Source organism: Motacilla alba, chromosome 2, assembly GCF_015832195.1.
Source record: "Motacilla alba alba isolate MOTALB_02 chromosome 2, Motacilla_alba_V1.0_pri, whole genome shotgun sequence".
NCBI lineage: Eukaryota > Metazoa > Chordata > Aves > Passeriformes > Motacillidae > Motacilla > Motacilla alba.
Window position 1 is genome coordinate 143,944,396 of NC_052017.1, and position 26,087 is coordinate 143,970,482.

General features: G+C 43.2%; 1 protein-coding gene across 1 annotated transcript in view; it reads left to right on the forward strand.

Moving 5' to 3' along the window:
* Positions 1-961: 961 nt before the first annotated feature.
* The window catches only part of CCN4 (cellular communication network factor 4), a 34,553-nt gene continuing 9,427 nt past the window's right edge, over positions 962-26,087 (forward strand). Inside the window, exons 1-2 of the mRNA XM_038129434.1 lie at positions 962-1,007; positions 1,168-1,217. Of these exons, the coding sequence (XP_037985362.1) occupies positions 977-1,007; positions 1,168-1,217 (81 nt within the window). The 5' untranslated portion in view covers positions 962-976. The remainder of the gene's footprint in view (positions 1,008-1,167; positions 1,218-26,087) is intronic.

Consider the following 26,087-nt stretch of genomic DNA (forward strand, 5'->3'; position numbering starts at 1 on the left):
AGTTAAGGAAACATCTCAGTTCTAGTTTGGCCATCAGAATTATTCACCCACCCCTCACTGCCCAGCCTGTCACATCAAGAAGAAAGGTTTGCCTACTTTTAAATTTACCTTGACACTTATTTTAGCCCATGAATAAAGTCTTGCATTTAAGACCTGTGAAGCTGTTTATCAGAGTTTTCCTTCCCTTTGCTAGCACTCATTTTCCTTGTAATATTCTATTTTAGTTTAAGGATGAAAGAGACTTCAAATTCTTTCAAATTCAGATTTAGAATGGTTGGGGGGAAGTCTTTACCTGTGCCTAAGTAAAAGGAGAAAAATACATCAGCTATTTCTCAGCTAAAATCAGGGCATACATTAGCAGGGATACAGGTGATCAGAGAGTTTGGGGTGAGGTTTGAGTTCAAGGTGGGATTTGCACTCCCATGTACCTGGACAATTATTTGTCATGCCCACTGCTGGCGCAGGATTGAAGTGTAACTGGGCCCAGGGCTGATGCACACTCCTAAACACTGAAATCATGGAAGGGATGTGAGGCATAGCAGGGGGTCCTGTGATCTGGGGTTGCTCTGTAAAGAGAGGAGTCCCAAAGGAGTTGTCAGACTGCTTCCCACAGGGCGTGCAGGACAAATGTCCTTTTGCTCTTCAAATGAAGTCACTCTTTTAAAGATCAAATACATCAAACATCTGTGAATAATTGTATACGTGTCATGTCATTGATTGTAACCAGTAAAGCCAGATCAAACGTTTCTTGCTGTACTAGCTGCATTGCTAGAGTCAGAATGCCTTCAGCAACATGAGGGATGAGCTCTGAGCCTTTCGGAGCCGTGCTAAAATTGCAGCGTGTTGGACCCCGGCTCTGCAGCTTCCCCTTTAAGAGCCCTTTGGCTCACGGCGATGCACTGAAATGCAGGAGGTGGGACAACACCACTCACAAAAATGAAGAAGTGAAGGCAGGAAAAGTTTCTCCAGAGGAAAAATGCAGGGCTTGTCCTTCACCGTGACGTCAGGTCTGTCTTTAATAAAATCCCCAAAGAGCCAAGAGAAAAAGGCAGAGTGCCTAGACTGGGTTGCCAGTTCAGGATTGCTCTGCATTCCCCAAAGTGGTGTTTTTGTTCAAAACGGCTCTAAATCTGGGTTCAATCAAATGTATTTAATCCCGGCTTCCAGGGATGAGGTGGCTTTTGCCCTGGATTCTAGCAGCAAGCAGCATTTTGCAGGTGAGTTTGGAAACTGCCGGGCAGAGCTGTCTTCTGCAAGCACGCTGGGGTTTCATGCAGGGTGGGCTGGGAGAGCCGAGTGTGCTGAGTGTGGGAAGGAGGGCGCTGGAAAGATTTGGGGAGGTGTGAGAGCAGGAAGGGCAAGGTGAGCTGAGGGGAAAGGAAAGGAAAGGAAAGGAAAGGAAAGGAAAGGAAAGGAAAGGAAAGGAAAGGAAAGGAAAGGAAAGGAAAGGAAAGGAAAGGAAAGGAAAGGAAAGGAAAGGAAAGGAAAGGAAAGGAAAGGAAAGGAAAGGAAAGGAAAGGATGGGATGCAGAAGTGTCTCAGAGTTGAGCTCTTCTCAGCATCCAGGTGGATCAGCACAGAAAACTGTAGGGGTTTTTTCCTTTGTATTTTTATTATTTGTGCCATGGAGCAAAAGAAGGATGAGGAGATTCCCCTCAGCAGCACGGCTGAGGCTGTCAGGGTTGGTATGGAGGGGAAAGGGCAGGTTCCCGACGGGCGGCGGTGCCCAGGAGTGCCGGGACCGAGGCAGCCCGGGTGCCGGTACCGGGGCGGGGCGAAGCCGTGACAGAACCGGGATCGGGACCGGGATCGGGATGGGGTCCCGGAGGTGCCGCCGGCCGCTCCCGCAGGTGGAGCCGCTCCCGCCGCTGCCTCGGGGCCGGCGAGGGAGGAGGGATTGATCCCTGATCCCCTCCCGATCTCTGGGAGGGCTGCTCCGGCAGCAGCAGCCGCTTTCCTCCCCCCCCCTCTTTGGAAAAGCCGGTCCGGGAAGCCGCTTGTTTCCCAAAGGTGCCGGAGTTTTGCTCTGCCTTTGCCGGTGCTCGCCGCAGCTCGGGCAGAATTCCCGGGCGAGAGGGCTGGGCTGGGAGCAGCCCTGGGGAGCGTGAGGGTCCGGCGGGAGCGGCAGCGCCTGCGCTCGGAGGGTGAGGGTCCCTGTGCCCGTCCCCGGAGCCAGCGCTGCGCTCGGGGCTCAGGGAGCCCAGGGGACCCCGGGAGCCAGCGGGATGTTGGAGACCCGCTTGGGCCGCCCAGCTCCAGGTGGGGTGTTCCCGGAGCCAGACACGTGTCAGCGGTGTCTGAGCATCCCTGTGCTCGGAGCGGGGTGACACCGGCTGCTCCGCGCAGGGGATTTTGCGTGGCAGGGCTGCTGGCATCAGGGGCTGGCTCGTGTTTTGTGAGCGACTCTGATCCAGGAAAGCAGCACGCGTGGTGCGGCACACCAGGCACACCTGGGTGACGGCAGATGGCACAGAGATAAGTCCTGCGTGGATGCTGATAACAGGGCGTCTTCTGTAAAATAAAACACACCACAAAACCGGCAGCAAACAAACCGCGCCTCTTGCGCTCCTGCGCAAAGCTGCTTCTTACCACAGCTGATTTTTTTTCAGCAAGGAAAAAATCAAAGGAGGGAGGTGCTCCCTGCCCCCTAAACCCTGTCACTAGAAGAGATCTCTGCAAGTCTTGTAAATTGTGCAGTAGTTGTCTCGGGTTCCCTTGGTGTCAAAGATTTTTGTAGAAAACCTGCTGTGGCATGAAAATCTCTGCGAGTGTGTCAATACATGCAGGCACATGTGCTTGCGGAGGGAGTAGGCAAGTGAAGGCAATCCAGATACTCCTAGCAGCATGTTTGGTCTAAGAGTATCGAAAAAGAGTTCATAATAGTTTTAAAAATAGCCGGAAAAGTCTCCTGGGTCTCAAAAGTTCCAGCTCAGGCTTGAACAGGGCAGATGAAGCTGCTCCTTGGAGCATTCAGGGACGCTGTCACCTCCTGAACACACCCATGGGGCTGGAACTTGAAGGGCTGTGCTTAGAAACCACTCAGTGGGGATAATTTCTCCCCAGTAATGAACTGGCTTTCTCTGGACCCTCTCCATGCCTGAACTGGGATGTGGTGGGGGTTGGTAGGCTGAGGAAAAGCAGGTTTCTGTTTGTCATATACAAGGGAGTGGGGAAACAGGGATGAAAAAGTGTACAGCACAGATCAATGAGAGGGGGTGGGCAGAGCATCTGGGAGGACTTCTTTAGCCTATGGAGTATTGAAAGGACTTTTGGGAGCAGAGAATTCTTAGTTTGTTCTGATTAAGGGCACTGTATGAAGAAACAAGGAATATTGCAATTATTTTGGGATACTGTGAATATTTAGCTGGCGTGGCCACCCTGCTCATGAGATATTTTAGATGAGTCATGAGAGTCATAACAGATGAGTCCTGATAAAGCTCCAACACTGTCCCACCTCATCATCCATAGCTTTTTGTCTTTGCTGGCATAATAACAACAGCAATAAAGATCTTTCTTACTCTGCAGAGACATCCATGGAGTGGTAGCACCAGGCAGGTCACTGTGCACATTGTTCAAAGCCCTGTGGTCTCCCTGGAGACTTGTCACTCTTCACATATAGGAAGAACTAAGGACAGAAAAAGATGTTCCACTGAGAAAGAAGAGGGTTGACCCTCTGGATTAGATATAATTTTTGTTCCAGGGAGAAAGGCAGAGGAGATAATATAGGAAGGTCAGGCAGGTCTCAAAGGCATCTCAGAAGGCAGCTCTCAGGTTCTGCATCTCCTGGTACTGTTTGAAACTACAAGCAGTTGTTCAGTTCTTAAAGAATTTTATCAACAGGGGTTTCTATTAGGGCAAAACTGCACAGGTGATGGGCTTGTGAAGAAAAAAATAACTAAACACAGCTGGAATTTTAGTCATAAGTCTTGAAAAATTTCTTGAAATACTTTGGGGTTTTTTTTGTTTGTTTGTTTTGGTTTGGTTTTTTTTGGTTTTTTGTTTGTTTGTTTGTTTTGTTTGGTTTTTTTTGGTTTTTTGGTTTTTTTGGTGTTTTTTTTTTTTATATATGTCCTTATCCTTTATATAGATTGAAGGACAGAGGCCATGGGAGCCTAAGTGCCTTCAACCAGGCTGAGATTCCTCAATGTCTGAGTCATTTTTGCAGCAAGGACTTTAAAACTGGATGTGTTGCCTCCTTTCAGTGTTGCATATTGAGGAGTCAGAGCCAGCATCTTCTGTCTCTAGTCCTGATGACTCAGAAGTGTGAGACCACTTATTCCGACAGGACAAACTGTCCTAAACCAAGGTGATGATTAAAGAAACTATTCTGCACTTTGCAGAAAATTAGTAAAGGAGCTTATGTAGGAAGAACAGCATTGGAGGTTTCTAAAACACTTGAGGTGGAAGAATGGGTGCTGTGTGGATCTGACAATCTAAAATAAAAAAAAAAAACAATAGGGTGAATGCAAATCTGCAGACTTCTCAAATAGAGAAACAAAGCAAAGAACCAAGTTGTTCTTCATCAGATCTACTAAGTAGGCAGGTATTGATTTATCTGATGTGATGGCAGTCATGGTACACAAACACAATGCTTTTGGCTTTGATGGGTGGGAAGGAGGAGAGAGATGCTCAAAAATGGTTTTATTTGGCACCATCTCATTAGTGGACACCTATTTCACTACATGGTAACTGATAATGACCCAGCCTCAGGGCTGCCTCAGGCTGTGTGTTAAGAACCACAATGTGTTATTTTTCCTTCTTTTATGAGATTTATCTTACAGATATAAAGCCAAGAATTTAATCTTTAAAATATTTGGATTTGGTAACAGGAAAAAAAATTAAAATTTCTTTGGGCTCTTCCAGGAAAAACAATATTTTCATCAAACATAAACAAAAGACCAAAACAGAGCAAAACAAAAACACAAAGAAAAAAACCCAAAAACTGATACCTTTATTCTTCCCTGCAAAAATCCCATGGCTCTCCAGGGAGGGTGAGCTGAGCTTTACCTGTTAAATGCTTCTTAACAGAATGCTCCTGGTTTGCACCATGGCTAATGATGCACAGATAATCTCAGGCAGCCCAGGTTCAGAATTGCTGTGCCTTGTCCTTCTAACCTTCCCGCTATTCCCTCTTGCTCGACAGCATCTGGTTACCAGAGGTAGACTGGATACACTTCTCTGCAGAAGGGCTCTTATCCTACACTTCCATAAATTGTAGATGACAATTAAATTGCTCTGGTTATAGCAGCTGAAGATTCAGCTATGGAAATTAACATCTTGAGGCTTGAAGCTGGCAGACACAGCTCCCATGAGTATGGCTACATTGTGCACAGGGCCTTCCCAAAGCTGATCTTTAATTTGGCAGACCCCCCTCACACATCCACTTGCAGAATGAAATCATTGCTAAGGCAACATCCTGAAGGTAGCACTGAATGTTCTTCACATGGATCAGAGGCCCACACCCAAGTCTGTTTCTGATGAAGATGCTTCCTAAGTACAAACACAGACATACACAGAGAGTTTCTGCTGAGAGAAGTAGGACCTGATGCATTTTCTTTCATAATTTCTCCTGTAAGTGTCTGAATTTGCTTTCATAGTATGAAACAATATATTTTGCAGCAGTGACTGCAACAGAGCTGTGGACAGCGATTGGCTTCCTCACTCTCCTCACAGTTGTGCCTGTTCATGTCCCCTGGGACAGGTCCTGTCCCCATTCCACACTGCAGCAGTCCTGCCCTCAGGTGAGGCTTCTCCAGGAGAAGGCATTAGTTAGAAGTGATAGCTATGGATTTTAGCAAAAGTGTGAGATTTATATGATGATTCTGTGTGTCTGTCCTTCCAAGGACTCATGCATATTAGTTTCTTCTGCCTTCCCCAGGTGCTATGGTCAAAAACTTCAGAAGTCCTCTATACCCATATGGGACATTTGTCTTTGTTCCTCAGAAGCTCTGGGCTCCCATGTTAGCATGTTAAGACTTGCTCTAGCATTTTGCCAGGGCTCAGCTCACTGAGAACTGCTCCTTTTGGATGTCTCAGTGTCCCAGAGGGGTCTTGAGCATTCCTGTCTGGACAGCCCTGGCTCTCATGCATGAGTGGAATTGAAGCTGTTTACAAACCCAAGAAATGCATGTGAACCTTGGCAGCTGTGGCCTGGCAAAAGCTGGACACCCACAGCTTCAGCTGAAGATACATTTGAATATTGAACCTGACAGTGTCTCATGGTGTGGACCAGTAAGCAGAGTGAGATTTTACTCAGTCTTTCAGATTTGTCAGTAGGAGGTTTGGGTAGGTATCCTGGATTAATTTATTCCTCCTGCTTCCTCCTTTGCTTTCATGTGATATAGTTCAAGCATCCTCATTGTTATGGCCTGTATCTTAAAAGCACAATTTTCCCTTTCTGCTGAGTAGAAACATTGACTGGTAGTTGATAGGCCCAAAGAAATGCTACCCATTTGTTTCCTTTCTGCGTTCTGGTGTCCACCAAGTTGGACTGAACTTCCAGCACCCAATTTCCCCATCATTCCCTCCTCACGCGTTGTGTCCCCCAGGGTTTGCTGCACCCTGAGGTGAGTTCTCTTCAGCTCCCCATTGCTGCAGGACGTCAGAGATCTGATTTTTACAGATGTGTTGCAGGGTCAAGCGACTCTGACTGCTGCTTTAGGAGCTCTGTTCAGGTATTCTCCAGTGCTGCTCTGAGTTTCCTAGCTATGGGTGAGGATCACAGGTTTTTCTACTGCGTGATGGTCTCCCAGCTTTGGGATGTACCTCTGCTGGTGCTCTGTTCTTTATTTGCATCCATACTGAAATGTTATGTGTGTTCTGGAATCCTGGGTAAGCTTCTGGAGTCCTTTTATCCCTTGCATTTTCTCATAGACTGTTGCTGGGTTTTGTAATCCTTGCATCTGGGTAAGGTGGGGGAAAACAAAAGGGAAAAAAGGCATTTTTACCTCTGTGGGTGCCAGCCACTGACTCTGTCCCACAAGTAAATATTCCTGTGGTTGGGGAAGGAAAGGAGAGCCTTTAGGCTGAAGTAGCTGTGGAAGAAGATAGCACTTAAGCTGAACTTTGTGGCACAACTCAAATAATGAATTTCTAATACTTGGGTTGGTAATGCATTCCAGGACTCTGTGGTCATCTTAGTTCCTCTTCTCTTTCTCAATAGCTCTCATGTTGTTCTTCTGTTTTATTAGTCTGGGTCTGTCATTCCACTTAACCTACAAAGCATATGAGAGATGAGCAAGCTGGAAGGCCAAGTTTCATGAAATCCAGGCTGGTGAGCAATGAGCCCAAAAGGAAACCTGAGAGGTATTTGCAGAAATAATTGTGGGCTCATCCACAGAGGGTTATGAGTCACCTGGACCCTGATGTTGCTGGACACCTGCACAGTTAAGCCTTTGCTGTCACAGAGCAATTCCAGCACTGCAAAAGGACCAATATCCTATGAGCTTGCATTGCAAATTCACAGGATATCCTAGGAAAAAATAGCTCATGCTTGGTGATAGGAAGGTGCAGCAAGATCTCTTGGTCCAGCATGAAACAAACTCCTACTCATCTTAAAGTAAACTTGCCCTTTCCCTTCCAAACACATTGAAACAATCTCCAGTGAAAGGCTTCCAAGTAGATATGATGGATTGATTTTCTTATTACATCTCTAACATGCAACTCTGTAGCGTGACTCAGTGAGTATTTACATTAGAATCAGAAATATGTAAATATCATGTGTAGTTATATAATTATATATTGGTTTGGGTTGGACAGGACTTTTAAAGGTCAAACTGTCCAACCCTGCTGCAATGAGCATGGGCATCTTCAACTCAACCAGGCTGCTCAGAGCCCTCCAACCTGACCAGCAGTGTTTTCAGGGTTGGAGCACCCACCACCTTTCTGGACAACCAGTGCCAGTGTTCAACTACCCTTCCAAAAATCTTCCTTATGTCTAATCCAAATTGCCCCTCCTTCAGTTTTAAACCATTACCCCTTGCACCCTTGCAATATCTGTGTATAAGGAAAAGAACACAGTAAAGTCAGGAGTTGTAACCTACTTTGTGATTCTGTACAACGCCTGACAGAAAATCAGCTGTATGCCACCAGGAACAGTGCAGACAACACAAGCTTCACAGCTCTGACCAAAATTGCTCTCAATGACTCACTGACTATCATTATTAAACATTTGATTTTATTTTCATTAGAAGGTAGCAATAATTTGTAGCTGCATGAACTGTTGCACTCTTCCTTTTCTAGGATTTGTAAATGCAACTCACATTTTAATTTCTGAGTGGCTTAAAGGTTTTGATTATTTCCATGCTCCACCAGTTTTTCACACTACGATCAGTCTTTTCTTTTTGTTGTTTTCTTACTGAAGCTTTTTGAGCTACAAGTGATGGCAGGGGCTTGCTTTTTTTTCTCTTGCTGAAGTTTCTTCTTCTCCACACACATATCCTTGGCCTGTGAAAAGAAGAATATAGAGTAAGAAATGGAGCATGGCTTTGCTGGAGCACAGTTTGATGCCTTTTGGGGACAGCACTGATCACCCAAACCAATAACTCTGGTGGACTTGTTTTATCCATGTAGGGACCAGCCTTCCTTGCACTGGGTGAACAATAATATACCAGGGCTCTGCAGAGAGACTGGGAACTTCTCCAGAAAGTGCCATGACTATCCTACAGCATCTCCTGGCTATGCTCTACACCCCCGTGCCATCAACACTGCCATGCCTGATGTGTCCTTGGCATTCTCATAGCTGTGGGTACATGAGGTTACTCTATATCTGAGGTTTTGGACTTGCTAATCCTCCTTTTTGGTTTTTTCAAGTCCACCAGTATATTCCTGGGTGTATGTGATGACCATCAGGCTATAGCTCACATTTATGATCACCAACTTGTATCAGCTGTGACAAAGGGAACTCTGTGTCTGGGCTGATAAGGAGGCAGAGACATTGAAATCCATACGGGGAGAATTAAGTTCTCCTCTGAATGGCTGGCACATGTTCCTGGCTGCCCCCAGGCTACCAGTTCCTGGGACTGAGACTAACAGCTGGGTCATTTTAGCTGTTTAGCAAGCAAAGACCAAACCACAAAAACTGCAGCCAGTGCTGAGAATCTGCAAATGGATTACAGGATAAAACTCTTTGGTTACATTTTAATGAGGGGGAGAAAAAAGGGTGGAAAACAATAATTAGGAAAATAGCCAGGTTTCATTAACTCGTTTGGCCATTCAGCAGGTGATTTATTGATAAGTACTGCTGGCAATATTTCCTGCAAGATCTTGGACTTACAGGACTGGATCATACCCACAGCATCTGTGTGTGGGCTGATAAACACTGAAGTAAGAGAATGAGGGCAAATTCATTTGGCTCCTGTCTGTGAGTTTTATTTCCACATTTGACCCTGGTAGTTAAATATAAAATGACATCCCTGCTATTTAACACTGCAGTTCATTTATGGAGACTGTTCACTATTAATTTTCACTGTTCTAGTGGCATCCCAAGGGCACATTTTTAAAATTACATTTATTCTCTGAGGCACAGCAGTCCTTCAGCATGACAAAGGGAACATAGGTAGTAGAATTTGGGAGGTTGCTTGACTTATATTTTCAGATTTTGCATCAAAACCTGTGCTGTTACAGCTCAGTGCACTGGGGTTCCCCACAGAGGTGGTGTGATCCTGCTTATGAAGGCTGGTGAATTCCTTGCCCACCAAAGCTTCCTGGGTGTGGGTGAGCTCCCGGGTTTGTGGTGGAACAATGCATTACATACCTAGTTTCAGGCTCAAATAAGATGTTTCTGCTTTTTGAAGATGATATGCTTAATTTTGTGTGGTTTACGTGTGTGTGTGTATAGCACATATATGCATATATATGCACCCCCCACTCCCTTTGTAATTTTTTTATTTGTGTCAGTTTTCCCGTACATATCATACAGAGTCTGCTTGCACTGGAGGAGATGTTTGTCCTGTATTTTTCACTGTTTCTCCCTGTCCCAGCTACATTAAAATGCTTGCCAGGGTACCATCTGGGAGTCTGGAGTATTTGATTAGAGGAGTAAATGGATACTGCAGCAGCAAAGTTGAGATCCCTTTAAAACCTCTGTATCCTCAATAACTGTAACATTTTATAGAGCAATTATTAAATAATTGAATTTGTTTCATTCCCATGTGACTGTGCGACTGTAAAGGGGGTTGATCGTGGTTTTACTGTTCACCCTCTAACATACAAGGGAAACCTCCTTAGAAAAACTGCCTCTGCAGTGGGAGCTGACAGGATATAAATATCCTGCCTTAGCACCTCCCGCCCCCTCCCCATGCGCGTCTCCAATGTGGTTTTTCTGGCACGAATGGTGTCCGTGGAGCAGCCTTGGCCCAGGGCGATGCTGGGGAGAAGCAGGGCTCAGCTGGGAGCACCATTTGTGCACCAACACTGCCCTCGCGTGTCGGGGCTGTGGGAGACCAAAATGTTGGTAACCACATCATCAGCAATTCATCTTCATCCTCCAGGAGACAGACCATACAGCTGGTGTCCTCCTCCATGGGTGGAAGCAGCAGCATTAACTGTTTAAAAGCTCAGATGTTGCCACTTTCCAGGATGGCATGGTTTGGGATGGGGAAGTGACAGCAATACACTGGCCTGAGAAAAGTTCTATTCTTTTTTTTTTTTTTTTTTTGTTCTGTGTTATGACATTCATAGTGTCAGCAGGTCTCTGGATGACAAAGAGGAATTTTGTCCCCTGCTTGGTTTAGTCTCAGCAGTATCAGAGCTGCCTGCAAGCATGAGGGAATCACCTTTGAAAGACCCATTTCATCACTCTGCACAGATCCATCAAGCTATGAACTGCTGATCACCACTGATGTGTGGGATCTGAAGGTATTGGAAGGGTGAAAGAGCTCTGCCCTTTTGCAGGCATTAGGTGCATGTGAGGGTTGAAAGCCAAACACTAAAAACTGTCTTTGCTGATCTGACAGTACCTGAGAGACAGCTCGATTTCTTTTTTGCATCCAGTAAGAACTCAGTGACTTAGTTTATTAACTGCGTGTAGGAGAAGGGATCATGGTATGGTTACAGTGTAGGAACGAGAAATCGAACTGCTATTTCTGGCTCTGCCACAGATATCCTGTCTGCCTGTGGGACAGACACTTCACCTCTGGGGCCCCAGATTAAAACAGCATCATTTAATAATATCATTCTGATGAAAGTTGCTTTTTTCCACCATGAGTAATCCCTCCTAGAAACAGAATGTGACACTGTGACACCCTCTTCTTGCTTGTGCATGTGATGTATGTGCATTCCAAGCTGGAGAGGTGATACCTTTAAGTATATCAGCCTTCATATTTAATTCCTGCATCAGTTTTTTTAGGTTCATTCTCTGGCGTCTCTTTTTACCAAAGCTCTGAATTTCAGTTCTGTTTCCTCTGACCTTGGGATCCAAGGGATTAATTTCCAGCTCAATTCATCCTTTTTCTATATTTATAATTTCACTCCTTTTCTTTTTTTCCTTAGTGAATTTGTGCCAGGAAGTGTTCTCTTTTTCTTACTTGTAGTTTCCACTGTATTTAATTCAAAAGCTATGGTTTTGCCCCCAAAGTCTTGTAAAAGTCAAGGCCTCTCTCTATTTTCTTTCTGCCACATTTGCAATGTGTCAGCTTTTGTTAGGGGTGGTAGGGAAGGTACAGCTGCTTTTTGGGGCTTTCTGCTATGTATTAAAAGAGGATCTGAGCTTCAGGCATATCTGGTTTAAGGCTGTAGTGCAAAGCCCAGGTTGGCTCAAGAGCTGGATCTCACTTCTTCCAAGCCCCCTCATTCCCATAGCACAAATTTGCTCTTTTTGCTGTTTCTGGTCCAGATCTTCAGGAACAGCCTGTTCTCCCTGTTCAGGGACTCATCACCCCCACTTCCTTCTCTTTCGTGGCACATGGGACAAGATGCTGCCCATAGCCATTACTCTGCTGACTGCTCTTCCAGAGTAGTTCTCACTGAAAAGAAAAACAAAAATCCCTTAGAAAAATTGTTTGGATCAGCCCATCTCCCAGGCCTCGCGCGGGAGGCTTATCCAGGTGATCTTCCCTCCAAGCTCCCTTTGGCTCTGTCTCCCTGCTGGCTTCTCATCCTCGATGCTGTGCTCAGCTGCTGCTCTGGGCAGCCAAAATGTGGCTGAGAGGATCCCATGGTGTTCTCCTGTCAGCAGCAGGGACTCTTCGTCTCCCAGGGCCACAGTGTGGGGCTGCCAAGGCAGATGAATCCCAGGCGGTGACCTTGGGGCCTGGGCACCCACAGCCCCAACTGTGGTAATTCACATTCTCCGAAAAAAATCCTTCACCCAGGATTTTTCTCCTGGGAAGCTGAGACGCCTCAGAGAAAAGGAAAACAATTTTCATTTGCTTCTCCTGTGTTGTGCTCGTCTGGAATGTGTTTGGAGATTGTTTACCCAAAGGTGATTGCCTGATTGGATTCTGGTGTGAGTTGTTTTCACTCATTGGCCAACTGGGGCCAAGCTGTATCGGGACTCTGTAAAGAGTCATGAGATTTCATTATTATCTTTTTGGCATTCAGTAAGTATCTTTTCTGTATTCTTTAGTATAGTATAGTATAGTATAGTATTCTTTAATAGAACACAGTATAATAAAGTAATAAATCAGCCTTCTGAGAACATGGTGTCAGATGCATCATTCCTGCCTTTGTTGGGGCATTCCCCGCACACACAATACCCAACGGCCTCCCCCTGACATGGGCTCCAGGGTAGGAACAAATGCCTGATTCAGAGCTGTCACAATGCACTGGCCCTGCCAGCTGACCACCTTAATAACCACCTTTATAACCAGCTTTACCCAAGCCTTGCATGCCAAACATTCTCAGCCAAGTGCTGCTGATTTTCGAAAAGGAAAAGAATTCTTTTCCTAGCCATGAGCTAGCAGCCAAGAGAAGGAACTTTTCCCGTGCCAGGTCTGTTGGATTTTAAATGTGAGCTCTATGGAAATCGAGACCAACACAGACCAGATGTGCTGAAATTGCCCATGACAAAGTAAGGAAACTTTACAAATCTGAGAGAACATCAAGGTGAAAATTTTGAAACTGAATTCAAGGGTTTTTTTTAAAAGAATCAAGTAGCCAAACTATTAAAAAGAGATTTCCCTTAAACCTGAGATGTAGAGACAATCTCAGAACATCTGTTGATTGGAACTTCCTCATGAACCCCAGTTCAGTGCTGAGGAAACACTGTTTTGGAACAAAACCATTCTTTTATTCCCTTCTCACGAACGTTGAATAAATCTTTCTGAGATATTTGAATAGCAGACATTCTGAATTATCTTAATGTTATGGACATACCTGCTGCCTCCTGGCAGTTGCCCTGGATTTTCAGCCTCAGCCAGTGAAAACCCCTGGTTCTTTTGGGTATTTTTTGAGTCTCATGATATTTTGTGATCATCTTATTTCCCTTTGATGCTATTAAAGTGTAAGACAATATTTGTTTTTGGTTTTGGGGTGGGTTTTTTTGTTGTTGTTGTTTTTAGGGTGGTTTTTCATTTGTTTTTTGGGGTTTTTGGGTCAATTTATGTGGATTATTTGATGCTGTTAAAATCTATGGCATGAAATGATACATCACCATTCCCCTGAGTTGAGTAATTACCTGAAATAAAACCCCCAAACGGGATATGGATCTAAATCCCTCTTAATGGTTGAAAATAAGGTAAACATATGGCAGAGTGACTGTGAAACCCAGGCATCCTCTCTCCACAGCCACAACCAAGCAGTCAGTATCTGTTTTCTCTTCTGACCTGGGCGTTAATGGTTGTGGGCTCTGTGAACATGATGGGTGAGACTCTGGTCCTTAAAGGTCAGCCTTAAACTCCCCCCAGCCACCATGCAGTTTGTAGCAGACTTGAAATCATTAGTTCTTGGCTTGCAAAATGAGTGTATTTGGAAAAATAAAATGTTTTTCCTTCTCATTTTGCATCAGTCTCTCTAACAGTTGGCTTACTTGGGTGTCTGTGGTTTGTTTTTTCTCATAAAAGAGACTTAGTAGGAAGGACACTCCAAGTGCCTTGTAACAAAATTTTCAGGTTTTTTACTCATCTTCTGATAAAAATGCTAATGCACTTTCTGCCATTTTTGTAGAGTTGTGATGAACTGTATCAGAAATTGGGGGTGGAGGAAGAGGGAGAACAGGAAGAAAAGTCCTTTTGTATTACAGTTCAAATCTGAATTCCACTGTTTACTTGGAAACCTAATGGGAGCTCTGGGTAGGGTCAGGAACACAATCCACATCAATATTCTAAAATCTCTTTATTTTTCTCTACTTTGTGTCTGAGTTTTATATTGAAACCAATGAGAGTTGGACACTCCTCTGGGGCTGGGAGCTTGGCTGAAGGAATTGAGAAATAGGAAGTTGAAATTATAACTTCTTAAGGGTATTCAGCCACAGAGAGTAGGGGAGAGAGGAGAAAAGTGGCCTGGAGGCCAGGCAAGATGTGGGGGTGTATGCTGAGATGGACAGCTATGGAGGTCTGGTGCACAGCACTTTGGCTGCTTCTGGCTCAGCTCAACCCAAGGGCCTGTCAGTCATCCCCATGTCAGTAAATTCCCATCATGTGAGGCTTCCTTGAGCCTTGAATAGGCTTTGTCTTCATGGTGGGCTGGAAAGTGGATGCTACTGCTAATAACTGCCATGCCAGCACACTGGATCTGCCCTCTCCCCTCTCTGTCCTTTGTTGCTACTGAGTGTGAACACTTGTGGTCTTTCTTTTTAGTGTTAAATCTCCATTGTTAATCTCCTTGGTAGGTTTGAGAAAGAAAAGGACAAGTTAAAAAATGCACTTCTGACTCCAGATTCCACTTCCTGTTGATACAGCTGTGTTTCCTACTGGATGGCTCTGTAAACACAGAGTTTAACCCTTCAGATCTTGCAGTTGTGTTGCTTCAGCATCACCCGTTTCTCTCCTTAAGGGACATTTCTACCTTTTCTGTCCAGACCATCCTTTTTTTCCCCTCCTTCTTCTTTTTGCACATCCCCACACATTACACATCCTGCTGTAGCTTAACACTTCATTCAAAAAAAACAGGATTTCCTCTTGCTGTTGGTGAAAACACTTCTGTCCTTCACAAACCCCATTTTTTCATGTTGTTTTGGTGGAGGGGAAATAATTGAATCTTCTAAGTTTTATCCACAGTAATTGAAATAATTAAATTCCCTGGCAAGAGTACCAGCAGAAAACCAATGTACCAGAATTCTGTAAGAAAATTTTTAGTGTATGAGATGAGAAAGTCTCTAATAGACCTCACCTTGGGATAAATTACATTCCAGGGGTGTTTCAGCCCTTCATACCAGTACAAAATCTTCACCTGTGTCTGTTTTCCTTCTGGGTCTGCACACTATTTAATAGATGGTGCTGGGAGTATCATACTCTATTTAATTGATGGCATTTGTGATGTCATACCCATTGGTGAGGACCTGGTTGCATCTGACTCTGCCATCCTGAGTGATACATCTCTGCTAATGGAGCTACAGGCATATCCAGCCTGAGGAACGTGCTGGCTGCCAGATCATTATTCCCCTTATGTGAAGGAAATAGAGAAACCCTTTTTTTCTTGGGTTTCTTGAAGTAGGTGCTCTGCTGTTGTGTTCCACCATATTTGAACTCTTCCAGACACGTGTGAAAGTCATATTTAGATAAGATCATATGCTAAAAGCTGAATAAGGATATTCCTATGGGTGAGTGGGGAGAAATTTGTTCTTCCCAGGTGCAGCACCAGCAAATCCCTGAGGTTGTAGCCCTTGTAGCAGCTCTGGGCTTCCCACCTCTCCCTGTCCATACTGATATCTTCATAGGGAACTCTTGGGATCTCCCTCAGCTGCATTCATTCCCTTCTCCATGGCAGCTGCATGATCCTCCATGGTCTGGGCACCTCACAGTCTTCAGAGTTTGTTTCCTGTAGCAAGAGAATTGTTACCATTCTGGTTCTGCAGACACAGAGAGGTTAAAGCTGAGCTCAAACACAAAAGTCCTGCCCTACTCTTCCACTGTAGATTTTATGTTCTCTACCTTTGGCTGCATTAAAATCAGGCATTTTATGTAGAGTTGTCAAGGCTCCTGTGAGGTCAATGCAATGATCCCCTCTGCATTTAGCAGAGAGGGGCCCAGGGTTTGCACCCAGCAACTGTGAATGCAGCTCCTTGTCAGAGAAGCTGACGAGAGTGGGTGGGTTTTGACACATTTCACCAGTGCCAAAGATCCCAGTGATCTACTGAGTGTCTCACAAATGTGGTTACTGCTTATAACCAAACCTGAAATCTTCTACAGCATTGCACAGAGCTGATGACTTGCTCCAGCACATTTTTGGAGCCAAAATGCTCATACATTTGACTGCCAGGGGGATTTAGTTTGTGGACTAGATCAAATAAATTTGACGGTGCAAATTATCTGACTTTTATTAGCATAAATATTCTTTCGAGGCATTGATATTTTACTCATGCTGTTCTGCCTGTCATTTGTCCTTTGCAGTGACTATGAGAAGTGAACAAGATGCATCCATGTGCAATTACCATGTGGCTTTGTGGTCTACATTAGAAAAGGAACTTCTCTTTTATAGTCTTATTTGTAACTATGTCTTACTGCATGGGCATCTTGATGCCCCAATCAAAATTGATTTCCTCCATTTCTCCTCCTCTATCCAGCTCTGTCTCTCCAGCTGAAAGATTTTGGGTTGTTCAGCCTGGAAAAGAGAAAGCGTCATGATGGAGTCATTGTAGCCTTCCATTACTTATGAAAGAAGCTTATAAAAAAGAGAGACAGAGACTTTTTACATGGGCAGATAGTGACAGGACAAGGGGGGACAGGTTTAAATCAGAAGAGGAGACATTTACATCAGATATTAGGAAGAAATCCTTTACTGTGAGGGTGGTAAAGCACTGACACAGTTGCCCACAGAAGTTTTGGACACACAGTCTCTGAAAGTGTTCAAGGCCAGGCTGGATGGGACTCTGAGCAACTTGCTCTACTGGATTATTGCCTTTTCTGGGGGAAATCTGGTCAGATATCCTATTGGGTGTGTAAGAAATGAGTAGCTTCTACATTCACAGTGAAAAAAAGAAGTTTATTTATACCTTTAATGGGATAGATGTGTGCCCCAAACTTTTCCCTCCTGATATGCTTGTCTTGAAAGCAGATTTTCTTTTCCTTTCTTAAAGAAAAAGTGGAGGTTGGTTTCCTTGTGATTGGGCTTGTAGTTTACATGAAATTTATGACAGCACTAAGAAAATTAATAATATGTAAAAACAATTCATGTTTTTACAAGTCTTATTAGATGCTCTCTTGGAAATGCAGTGCTATGTTGATTTCTAGCATGATCCCCAGATAGGGTAAAGTCTGTCATGAAGAACTCGTCTGTCTCAGATTGGTGCCAGCTTTAAGGGGTAATTTTCATTCTAGATGGCGTTCAGTCTGTGGGCTTCTGATGTCCTTTTGCACATCTCTTAATTCAGGCACTGTACAGCATTTCACACCTGACCACCACTGAGACTGAGTTGAGCAGCTGGGTAAGAATATCACTTGATCTGTTTTTCTAGATTTTGAGAAAAGACAATGCTTCTTTCCAACATTGTCTGTTTTGGTAGACTACAAACTACCTGTGCAGGCTTTCCACTTGTAACAGATCATAAAAAAAACTGAGCACAGGGCTGTGCTGGATCTGGTGCATTTGGTGATGAGTACATTGAGTATCTGAAATTTACAATCTCTTCCTTTCTGCTTACAAAACCTGTACTCCAATCTTCTTCAGTGTCTCAACTACCATCTAGAAAAGCTAACAAATTACAGATTTTTTAGTGTTCCTTTCCATCCCCATGGCTTTAGGCCTAATGCTCTTCGATATCATCATTGGGAAGGGTCCTTGTGTACATGTTTTGGCACATAATGTCTCTGCTCCACATGTTGAGCTAGTAAATTTCTTCAGATAGGCTGGGCTTGTTCCAGGGATTTAGGCAGATAAGTTCAGCAAAGCTTGGGAAAAGCAGGCCTCTAGCTAATCACTGTGCTCCTGCTAGATGATCTAACCATAAAATTGGCAAGGTTGCTTGTGCTGATCTCAGTTTAGCTTCTAATATGAGCTTACAGCAATTCATCATTTCTCTAGCTTATGGACCACCCTGTGTCTGGCTTGCTGCCTACCTGCTGTGCATGGGCTCAGACTCCCTTCCAACCATGGTCTTTGTACATTTGATCTCATGCAATGCTTACAGCTACATTTATACTGAATTTACTGTTTTTATTTAAAAGTCTTAAGTCTATTTTTGCAGGTGTGTGTTGTTGTTTTGTATATTTTTGCTTTTCAAGTCAGAAGAAAAAATGCTCAGAAGGTTTGTGTTAGCATTCTGCTGCTTGCTCCTCTTTCTAGGCATCACTGCTGCAAAGGACTTCAGATTTCCCTCGGAGAACATTTTCTGCACATTCTAAAGCACAATCACAAAATACATAATTAAATCTGTCAGGAGGATTTTAAGAGGCAGTTGTTTGTCATTGGTACCCTGTGATATGGCTAAAAGCTTGATACTAGCTTTAGGAAGAAAACAGATTAGGAAAATAATGTCTCCCTAGAGAATCTCTACTTCAGTTCCTCTAGGATGTGATTTAAAGCAGCATCTGCTTTGTGCTGTGTGTCGTTTTATACTTTCCTCAGATCCCTGAACTGAAGATTGTTTAGATGTATGTCTGAGTGAATCATTTCACACTGTAGTATAGAGAAATGTCATGGGAATTCTGTCTGGGATTTTGAAAGAGGCAGGAGGGACTTTACATGGTGTCCCACCCCTCTAAGAAAGGGGAGCACCCAAAATTCATAGGTGTTCATGTTGACAAACAATGACAAAATCCATGGAAGTTGACAAAGTTTTATTGGTAAATTATTCACTTTGCATGGAAATTGGTGTAAGTTAGACCCTGTTCTCCTAGTGTAAGCACACAACAGTGGGGTTTGGGTAAAGGAATAGGGTGATAGAGGAAAGAGAGAGAGAGAGATTGATTGGATTAAAGAAGGACAGAGAGGGGAGGGAAGAGAGACGTCACCAGTCCTGGTGATTCATCTGATAGAGTGTCCAGGTTCCTGGGGGGCACACACACCAGGGCTTCATGGGGGTACTATTTTATTGATAAATCTTCCCTGCCCTGGAAATAAGTTTCTAATTTTCTATGGAAATTATTTAGCATGCACTGACAGTCTGTTCTTCTTGACTTTTCTGGAAATATGTTGGAGGGTTTTGGGGGTATTTAGTGGTCTTGAGCCTGAGCCTGTTCCTCATCCTGCCCTGGTGCTGTACTGCGTTGTGTCAATCACCAGGAGCCAGAACAAGGACACTTATCCCAGAAATGTACTGCCTCCAACTGCCTATGATCCCTTCTCCAGCCGCATCCTGTTATTTCTCACAGTGTGCTATTACCAGCACCCTTGGCTGGCTCCACAGCTATTTGGCTGCTGGTGTTTGAGACATCCACATCAGCCCTTTATCTTCTGTGATGTTGTGACTTAGATGACAGTGAGGGCAGAAAACCTAACCCTTGGAAGCAGCATAGGCCATGGTGCTGTTTCTGTCCTGCTGTCAGTGTGATCAGATGCCCCCAGAGGGTGATGGGGGGAAAAGTAGATGGTGTTCAGTTCCCCTTTTCCTCTTTGTGACAACCTGGGCACTCCAGTTACTTCATGTTCATGGTTTGTCCCTCACCCTGCCTTAACCATTTCATATGACTTTAACTCACAGGGAGGTTTTGTGGTTTGTCTTCTGTGTGAGTCTCTCTTTCGTCTGCACCCTCAGTGTGATGATAACACTCATTCACTTCCCAGATGTCTTAGCACTGCCATGGTCCTGTTTTCAGGGATTTCCAGAGGCCTGCTGCTTGTTCAGAACATCAGTCAGACCTCTTGCTGTCTGGATGCATCTTCAAGTCATGTTTCCTTTCTTTAATTTAATACTGTTCCATTTGATCTTTGGATTTGATCTGTTTTTTTCTCAGAGGAACTATGGTGGGGGAGATCAGTTGAATTTTTCACAATAGAGATGTGAAAGTATCACAAGCTAAGCTAAGCTGTGGTGGAGACCACGGTGCAAGTCTTATCCTTGCAAGCACAACACAGAAATCACATGGATGGGATTTGTCACTGCTGGTACTTAGAATTGCACTCTTGCTATTATTCTTTCCTCCTGCTTGGTGTACATAAAATCTGATTTTACTCCTCTCCCATTCTGTGTTTTGCTGCTTTCCTGATTTGGTTTTTAGAAAGAGCCACAGGCTCTAGTTAAAGTCTGGTTGAATATTTGGATTCCATGATCCTGTGAAGAGAAGCTGCTTTCCTCACAGAAGTATGGCCAGACCACACCCAGATCAGGCAACCATCCACTGTGCTGGGGATGCCTTTGCTTCAAATGTACAAATGCTGGTTTGCTGATCCTCTTGCCTGCACAGAACCAGCTCACTTCAGATGCTACAAGAGACTTGTGCCATGACTTTGCCTGGCAAAGGGTGAGATAACACATATCACTTCAAGCGGGATCATAATGTTCTGCAATGAGACTCAGGTTTAGTTTCAGGTCCTCCTCAAGTATGCAAAAGTTTGGTATCTTCTATTGGCCCTAAGGATGTTGCTGACCTCTGTCTTCAATCTGCATTCTCTTTCCAGCAGATCTCATAATATACTATGAGCCACAGTGGCCAAAATATGCCACGCTTGGCACAAAATGCCCTTTTGTGATGGGACTCTATATCTGGAAATGCTGCTGTTTATTCAGACAAGTTCCATCTCTTTGCTACTTAACCACAGGGATGTAGCAGTGCAAAGACTGCTCATCTTTCATTGAGAGTATTGAGGTGGCTTTGATATAATGATAGAACACTGTATTAAATGGCAGCTATGTTTTTTGGATGAAGCCATGCATGCCATGCATTCCAAAGGGGCCATTAAAGTAACAGTAGCAGCAGCTTCTTTTTCTTTCCAGCTGCAAAACCAGATTTATGGTATGTTTCCTGTCATCAAATAAAATAATAATCTGTCAAATAGCTTTTGTTTGGCTGGGCTTATGATAGGAGATGGGATGGTCCTGAAAAATAGAATTCTTTTATCTACATTGTATGCTCCATTTAAAAAATAGATCAGGTTTTATTCCATTTATGAGCCAGAAGCAGACTTTAGGTGGCACAATGCAGAACTGAATTGGGGAAGATGCCCTGTAGGTGGCTTGGGTTTGGGGGCATTTTCACATGTGGATTTGGCAAGGTGTGCATGCACAGGCTGCCAGGAATGCTGGTTGTCCTTGTCCTCTGGTGGTCTGAGCGCAACACGTGAGGATGGAGAATCCAGAGCCTCCCTGGATGTCCTGCCCTGGTGGTGCACTGCTCTGCTGGTAAAGAAGTTGTGTTCAGAACCACCCCAAATATATTTTGTGGCCTCTGCCCATTGTTTCACCCTCTGCTACCACCTGGAAGGGTGGACTGAGAGCAGCCCAGCTCCCTCAGTGTCTTCTCCTTTTGGTCTCTGACCATCTTTGTTGCCATGCTCTGGACTGCAAATTCCCAGACAGACCATTTGAAGTGAGGGTTCAAGACTGTAGTCCAGGAAATGAATTGTTCTATTGATATCTCACCAAAACCAGATTATTTTCCATATTGCATCTAAATAAACTTATTAACATAACAATTGCAAAATAAGAGCACTTAACATGGATTTCAAGGAGGAAGAAATGTTGATAGTTAGAAATTAAAGTGACCAACTCAGAAATTCAAAGCTAGAGAGAAATAGTTGTGAAAACTTGATATGGAGGGAAAATTGCTTTTTAAGGGAAATAGGGATGCATGACTTCATCAGTTAATTAGCAACTCCAGGGAAGAGCAGATATTAGGTCAAGCAAGTTGTTTCAGATTAGAGAATTTAAATAACATTGAGATTTAAAAATGAAAAGTTGTTTTAAGTCAAAATTCTCTGTATTGGAACAGAAACAGAAAATTCAGGATACTTGAAAACGCAGATTTATCTTTTTATTTTAAAAAAATAATGAAAACCAAGATAATATTGAAGAATTTAATGAAATCTGAACTATGCTTGCCATGGGGAAAGACACCACAACCAACCAAACAAATAAGTGGGACTTTAAAATTTTTCTTCACTTTTTAAACACAGCATGGAAGAATGTCCCCAAGAGGGTAAGAGGACAAAAAGTATCTTCTTTTTGATTTCAAAGCCGTGACTGAAAAGGAGATAAGCAAATGCAGAACAAGGCCACTTGTAAAGTAAAACCTCTGCCAAAGCACTCTGCTCCTGTCTGGCTGCTGGAACTGATACTGCTTTTGCTACCCAGGTTTTGGCTGATAGCGCCATATTTTGCACTGTACAGTTTTAGGATGGTTGCAAACTCTGTGATCTTGGATGGTCCACACACATTTTCCCTTTCCTAAAACTGAAGTCTGTCTGCTTGTACTTTCTGGAGACTTTTCTCATTGCTCCTCCAGATGTTCCCTGTTACTTTTCAAACTCCAGTTCAAGCTTCTTTCATGGGATGAGCTCATTGCAGCACAAGAAATAAAATGCTGTTAGAGCACAGAAATTGTGCTGTTCAATTGTGCTATTTGTGGAGTCAGTGGTGGCAGTGTCAATTTGTTAATGATGCCCAAACATTTTTAGGTCACCCTATTCTAAAATAAGTGCTTCTACTGGGGGCAACAGTTATGAAACATCAGGTTGCTTTCCAACCAAGGGAAATTTTTTTTCCCCTCTGAATACTCCATGGAAAAATATGAAGAAAAGGGGAGGTCACATTGAGTTTGCCAGTATAAGCAATTTTTTGGCAAAGTGATGAATGTATGTAATCTTTACTCTGTAATTGTCTAAACTGAGTTAGAAAAGGCTATTCCAAACATCTGTCTACATTCTTCCCACAGATACATTTCCCAAAATAAAGTTAGGGAAGCTGATTGCTCATCATTCATGGATCCACAGACATATAATGGTTAGCTCACTGGGGATATTTTATTTTCTTAGGCTATTGGGTGTTTTGCTTCATGCAGAACATTCTTTTCTGCTCAACCTACCATACACAGCAAGAATAAATCCAGCTGGCACCTGACACCTTTAAAACTGTCTTATATTTTCTGGGTTCAGAGTCTGTTATTTCATAATATGTCCCAGAGATTTCATGTCTGGGATCAATTTTAATGAGGTATCTAGACCCTCATGCACGGGGAAGCTGAGCCCTGCATAATCATATTTTACTCTGACCATTAAATTATGTGTCCTGCAGAAACAGATTTATATCTCTGTCCTGATGCTACTTGTCCCTAGCATTAGCTTGTGACAATTTATGAGCGTTCAGGGGGACTTAGGGATTTGTTGCAAGAGTTTAACAGTGAGGAAGTCCTGATGATACTGTGATTACTGCTGATCTCCCTGTAAGAACTGGTTCTCTGTTAACCCATCTGTTTTGGGTATAATAATAAAGCAAATATTCAGAAATATTCAGCACAGAAGTTTCAGCTGAGAAAAATCAAGAACAAATGTCTACCCTGAGGGCCTGATTTAAGGCCACTGATGTAAACCAGGTCCTGTTTTACATTGCCATCTCTGTGACAAGCATTATGAGTTTTTAACTTCTGTCAGTTCTGGAATGAAACTAGGCATTCTCTCTGCTTGCCCAGAAATACAACTGAAGGATGGAAAGATATGTGGCTTTATTTAATGGATTGTTTATATTTCATTTTCTCTTTTCATTTTTTATTGAGCTTATTTATGTTCCCCTGGGAATGTGCTACATCAGGATAGTGTAAGAAACTCTGGAAATATACGCGAGTCTCCTGGGGTTTCTTTAAAACAATTTTGAATAATGGGAATATTTAGGGTGGTTCTTGGAACTGGAATTGACTCTACAGGCATTTCTGCTTGTGCTGTCTCAATAGTTCAGCCAGCAGGTGGAACCAGGGGAAAGCAGATGTGTGTTATGTACAAATGCTCAGCCCTTTTCAAGGAGATTCATCCCAAAGTATCTGCATAAAACTGTGTTTTTAACTTCAGTGCTCTTGTCTAGAACAGTCTAACTCCAAATCTGGACTTACTTCTAAACAGTCACAGGATGATGTTGTCAGACCTTGTAGTACAGAGAGTGTTTTAATAAAATTTCCTCACTAATCATTTTCACTTGTGAGTATGTCAGAGATAGAGAACAGGATAATCCAGATCACATCATATCCCTCCATCAACAACATCTGGCATTTGCTCAGAAAGGCTGTATCAGAAATGTAGGTTAAAACTATTTCTTTAATGTGTTCTACTGTGAGAAATTAAATGTAGTCCACCCAACAACTTGTATCCTGCAAAACACAGCTTGGGCAGCTCTGACTAATATAAAAAGTTCTCCTTTGAGACTAAATTACCACCAGGGAGAAAATAGTGGAAGCTGATAAAGTACTAAGGTTTCTGCTGCTATGGAACCACTTCTCCAGCTCTCTTGGCGGCCAAAGGACTCCAATTTAGACGTCACCATCCTGTCTGAACATTTCCCACCAATAAAATGGAAAGGAAGAACAGGGATAGCTTCTCCCTGTGTTCACCCAGCTGACGAGAAAAATATTTGAAAGAAAAAGGTTTTAAGATCTTGCAGCATTGAAACAGTAAAATCAATACACATGAATATATTTTTAAACCTCTGTACAAGCTGGAAGCAAAGGGGTCATATTGTGATGCTTTGCTGCTTTAAAGCAAAGGTAGGGGCTTCTCATGTACTATGTAAAAGTGCTGCAATAAGTCTGCCCAGCTTGTAGTTTGGGCTACATACACTGGTTTCAACACCATAGCTTGGTTCTTCCAGTTTTCAAAACTAAATCATACTTACAGTTGCAGTATTTTCCAACAGATTGAAAATATGTGTTGCCAGTAGAAAGAATGTGCTGCTAAAATGCTGCTGTCCATTTTATATCTTGAAAATTGGTAGTAAAACTCCTGGCTATTAAAAATACTGAGTTTGTGGCTATGGCGGACAGTGGGTAATTTTTTTATTTTCTCCTTCTCTTTTCTTGAATGTGAAGACAGAAATTAGCTGGGAATTGTTGCTAGCAATCTGCTCTGCAGATGCAAAAAGAAAGTAATTTTGGAGCTTGCCAAGCATAAATCAGGAGTGACTTTAATAGACAATTATCAGGCATAGCAGGGTGAGATAGGCTTCATCTTGTTTTAATGAGGATGGGCTTGTATCTCCAGAAGGAGAAAAATTAGAACTCATGAATAACTTTGGTGGAATATTTTCTCCTTGGCACCCAAGATAATAAATCAGCAGACTCCAAGATTAAAGAATAATTAAATGAAACAGGTTAATTACCAGTACTTCAGAAAATTAATTTCCTAACAGGCATATTCTTTTATCTTTCTGATGTTTTAAAATAAGCTTGACAAATCCCCACTATTGTGACTTTTGGTGTTCATTTTCTCTTTGCTCTTATCTCTTTCTTAATCTGAAATCTTATTTCAGATTTCTTACAAAATCATTGTCCTCCTCTGCATTGTACTGACCCTAAATACATGATTCCTGAAACCTTAAATTACATGGGTGGCTTTTTTGGGGTTTTTTGTGAGGTTTTTTTGGTGTTTTTTTCTAATGAAGGACAGCCATTGGGGAAGGCTCTTAGAGTGTGATTTCCTGTTGAAAGCATTAGTCATGATGATTTAACCAACAAACTCTTTTAAATGTAAGGGTCTATTTTCTAAAATATTCTGGGACACGGAAATAGTAGGGCTTAATGACTTTTCCAAAGAGACTCAGGTATCCCAGTGACCATGGAAATGGGAAACCCAATAATTTTATAAACCTACACAACGGTTTTTCTCACAGTGAAGGTCTGAGTGACTTAGGAGGGGAGAGGAGGAGAGCCTGCAAGGCTGTACAGGTTGTGCACTTTTAAAGGCTCCAGTGGGCAACAGCTTCCAAAGGCTGGGTTTTGCTTAGGTGGTGATGGAGCCTAGGACATGATGCCAACTCCATCACTCCATGCCTTCCCCATTTGTAAAACCCAGAGTGATGGTACTTTTCCACACTGATTATCTGAAGACGCTCATGTACCCCACACTATCCATCCAAT